The sequence below is a fragment of the Patiria miniata genome, unplaced genomic scaffold (genome assembly GCF_015706575.1).
Source record: "Patiria miniata isolate m_02_andy unplaced genomic scaffold, ASM1570657v1 HiC_scaffold_7, whole genome shotgun sequence".
NCBI classification, from domain to species: Eukaryota; Metazoa; Echinodermata; class Asteroidea; order Valvatida; family Asterinidae; genus Patiria; species Patiria miniata.
Genome location: NW_024037074.1, coordinates 14698349 through 14702430, shown reverse-complemented (window position 1 = coordinate 14702430; position 4082 = coordinate 14698349). Strand labels below are relative to the sequence as shown.

The 4082-nt window shown below is 43.2% G+C and overlaps 1 protein-coding gene across 1 annotated transcript; it reads right to left on the bottom strand.

The window, feature by feature from the left end:
* Positions 1–2087: 2087 nt before the first annotated feature.
* On the bottom strand, positions 2088–2999 carry LOC119744979 (galanin receptor type 1-like). The gene has a single exon (XM_038221202.1). The coding sequence runs from the start codon at positions 2934–2936 to the stop codon at positions 2088–2090; it is 849 nt and encodes a 282-aa protein (XP_038077130.1). The 5' UTR covers positions 2937–2999.
* Positions 3000–4082: the final 1083 nt, after the last annotated feature.

The following is a 4082-nucleotide window of genomic DNA, read 5'->3' as shown; positions in this document are numbered from 1 at the left end:
GTGAAAGTGAGAGAGGGGACTTGATGAGGGGGGGGGGGGGGGGGCATGTGCGCAGACAATGACGCAGCGGGTATTCTATTACATCATGCGGATTCATGCGTAGCCACTTCATGCTGTCATTATGCATGGGTTTCCAATCTAGTTATTTTATTTTTTAAATATACATGTATATGGTCTGTCTCATACGTCGTTACGAAATTAAAAACATAGATCAGAAATGTTTTCCCTGTAATTAATAAAGTCGAGAGTTGGCTAACGTCATAGGTGACGTGCTTTGGACGGCCTCAGCGAATGGGCTGCGTGCGCCAACAAAAGTGAGCGCGTAATTTATTGTTACCACTTTTGAGAGCCCCATTGATCTCCATTAGTCTTCCTAATAAAGATCAATGGAGGGCGGCCTTGGACGGGTTCGCGCGCAAAGTAGAACAACTTACTTATCCGAGGCGGTTGTCTTGCCTAATTAATCAGCGAATCTGCTCACATAATCATAGACCATGGTCTATTACATAGGCCTATAGTATTCGCGCTGCGAATTCGTAAAAAAAGTTGAACACATTCCAACCCCGGCAAAGTTCGCAGCGAATGTTTCAAGACGTGAAATTCGCTTCGCATTCGCATGAAGTATGAACCGGGCTTTACAAATGGAGATCAATGATCTCCATTTGAGTCGTTCTAATGGAGATCAATGACGGAGCCCATATGAACGCACAAGTCGTGGAATAAGTGGCGGTTTAGAAAAAACGTGACGTTCTCAGCGCATGACTTGCACTAACTTTTAGACAAGGCCGCCGGCGCGTATTGTAGGCTTGTCAATTATTTCATCTCTTCGGTCATGTTATGGCGTTCATGAGTGGGCATAGCGCCATCTATATTTGGCTGTTCCGTATGGACTGTTCGTGCGTAATGCATCACTCCATCAGGGCCAGCATTGCTTGTCTGTCAAGCAAACCCCAGATCCGCGTGAGATAGGGGCCATCAGCCAGGAACCTCAATGTTCTACCAGCACGGCACATTAAGACCCGGTAAAATGCACACTATACGCATGGCTTCACAATGATGTTCCTATATGGCAGAATTGCACGACTGATTTTTTGTACCAATAGATGAAACCAATGTAATATTGCATCCTTGCCCTACAAATTCTTGCGCTGATGGATTCTTGTTAATAAATGAAATTGTTGAAAATTTCTGATTTAGGAAATTAAGCCAAAAATCGGGCAAACTATAATGCTGAGAGGAAATGAAATTGCATGAGACTGTTCAATGCAACAGTTACATAGCTTTTTAAGCCACCACCTTCTTCTCAGTTCCCGGACAACTGATCGGAAGTACTACATTGTACTTCAGTAATTTGACTACACAATTCTCCCCTGCCCATATTTTCGTGGACATTTTAAGTCCAACAATTGGGAGTGCATATGAGGTTATTTCGAGTGTAAATTTTAGTTTCGTTCTTCATAACTTATTTAAAGTGGCAAAATTACTCGTTATTTGCCTTGGATTTCATTAGCCTTTAGGGCAGCTAAACGGTTATTTTTTCGCACCTTTCAATGAAACTTGAAACTTCGTTCGATTTAGATCGAAACATCAAAATGAACCACTCAAACAACATGTTTTTCGGAGGAAACTAAATCGGTTTTGTTAAAAAAAATTACCATGTTTCGTTACTCTCGACTGGATGTTTGTTCTGTGTGATTAATGAATTAACCTTTTGCAAAGCTTGTGCGGACTGTCAAAATCTGTGTGGGCCACTTTCTTCACCCTCTTAAGTGAATGTCCTTTATTAAATACCAAGTGGCCCAATTAAGTCATTTCATTTAATGAGATGTATCTCTAGACTGGGGTGTCCAAATGAGATGGGATAAAGACCATTGTGTAGAGTATCTACTAAACCTTCAGGATCTATAGATATACTTTCTGCAAAAAGAGAGTGTTAGTATTTTTAATATTAGTGGAATGACTGCAACAATTCCGAGACCCTGTACTTTATCATTACCACAGTAATCATAATTTAAAATGTGCCCGAGAATGACCAACCAATATTATGGCTACTTGAAAGTTTCTTGTTTACCTCGCATCGTCGCTGATTACTCAATGATATCCACCCGATTCTGAGGCCGCTTGCAGACATCAGACACCATCTTCCAAGCTTGCTTCTGAAAGCGATCATAGGTGAAGCAGTAGATGATAGGATTGATGCACATGTTAATCAGGACAATCGCGCCCGCAACTTGGTAGAAAACGCTGTCTAGTGAGTTCTCGTTCAGTCCGCTGTGGTACAAGATGTAGTTGACATCAGTCGGCGCCCAGCAAATGGCAAAGAAGATGGCGACCACGAACAGAGTCTTGGTGACGTTCTTGTTGGCTTTGGACAGCATGTTCTGGGCATCGTTGTTGTTGCTGTTGTTGCCGACTCTGTTTTTGGAGCGCTTGTGAAGCTCCATGATGATTCTGGTGTAAGCAAAGATCATGATGGAAAGCGGGATGACGAATTCCCAGATAGCGATGGAAACTCCACCGATGGCTTGTATGATACGGCTTGGCCAGAATCCTTCACAGGAATCATCGAGCTGGTAGGAGATGGGTACAAGATGAGCCTCTGGTATCCAGCCACACAGCCAAGCAGCCACCATGATGAGTTTGAGACGCTTGGATGTCAACATGTTACGATGAGCAATCGAATGACATGTTGCGAAGTATCGCTCCATGGATATGGCCACCAAGTTGTAGGTAGAGGTGACATACAGCGCCCATAGTGGCCATTCAGACCACCAGAGCTTGCAGTAGAGCGCACCAATCGCATTAGCGGGAATCGGTGTCGTTACCCTCAGAAATCGGTTGAGAATAAATACAAACGACGCCAAGAAATCCACAAAGGATTGATGGAGGATGAGCTTGTTGGTTGAGGAGTTGAAAACCTTGCGATATCGCAGCATCACCAGACAAACGAAGGCGTTACCAATTAGCCCCAGTGTACTCAATACGATGTACACATAGAAATTCGCCGTCTCGCCCGTGCTGCCCGCAGACTCCTGATTTCCAACTGTAGTCGCCTCCATGACAGCGGTAACGTTGGTAAAACTTTGCGGAACAGTTCGTCTCCGAGGCAAGCAATGCTTCGACAACCACCGCACGGACACAACAATCAGGATTCGTGTGTGGGCTCACCAAATGCCTTCGCTAACGAACTTCATAAAACTGTGCGATGGCTTCAATCGGAATACTTTTTTGAGAAGGCAGTAGGAATGCGCAGTCGGTGTACTCGATACATATGAAGCGGATTCGGAAGCAGGACATAGAGACGGAGTTCAGCAGGAGACTAGGTATCGGTGAATATTTCCATGGCAACGCGCGGTCTGATACGCCCCCTTTTTGTACGGGGCTAAGCAATAAATTGAGCCCATGTGATTGAGCCGGCGTATATTTGCGTTGTAAATGTCACCGTGGTTCACCGAGAGAAATACATTTAACTTCCAAAGGTTGTGCTTTCTTAAGAAACTTCTGCAAAAGAATGGTTTTAGTCTTGGGGTTTTGGGGGGTTAGGTTCAGGGTTCCCGTTAGTATTTTTAAAGACTTGATCATGTCGGGCTGCCATTTTGTCGTGGTGGGATAACATTTCATTCTCCAATGTTATTACAGAAAATTAATCATTCAACAATTGCACGTTGATAGCGAGGTCCTATCCTTGTATACTACTTACGGGCTAGTTATGGTCCGACATTGGTAACACAGTGCGAACACGATTCGGGCATAACCAAACGACTTATGCGATAGCCAGTCAAGAAAAATAAAATCCCTAAATCCAATATAGTCATACCAAAAAAACCAACAACTAAACGGATAAACATATCAATAAAAGAAGGAACAAATAAACAAGACGAATGAAGTAGCCAAGAACGAATGAACAAACGAATGAAATAAGGTGACGAGATCCCGTCTTCTCATTACTCACCCCCGTAACATTGGTTCTACTATTGACACAGTACCACGTTCCTTTAAAAAAGAAATGAAATTAATTCCACCTCTTGAGTGATGAATAAAATAATCGAACTTGAATTGAATTGAATTAAGTCGAAGATTCG

Excerpts from the sequence above, each read along its gene's own strand:
- LOC119744979 (XM_038221202.1), bottom strand. The coding sequence starts at position 2,936 with ATGCTGCGATATCGCAAGGTTTTCAACTCCTCAACCAACAAGCTCATC.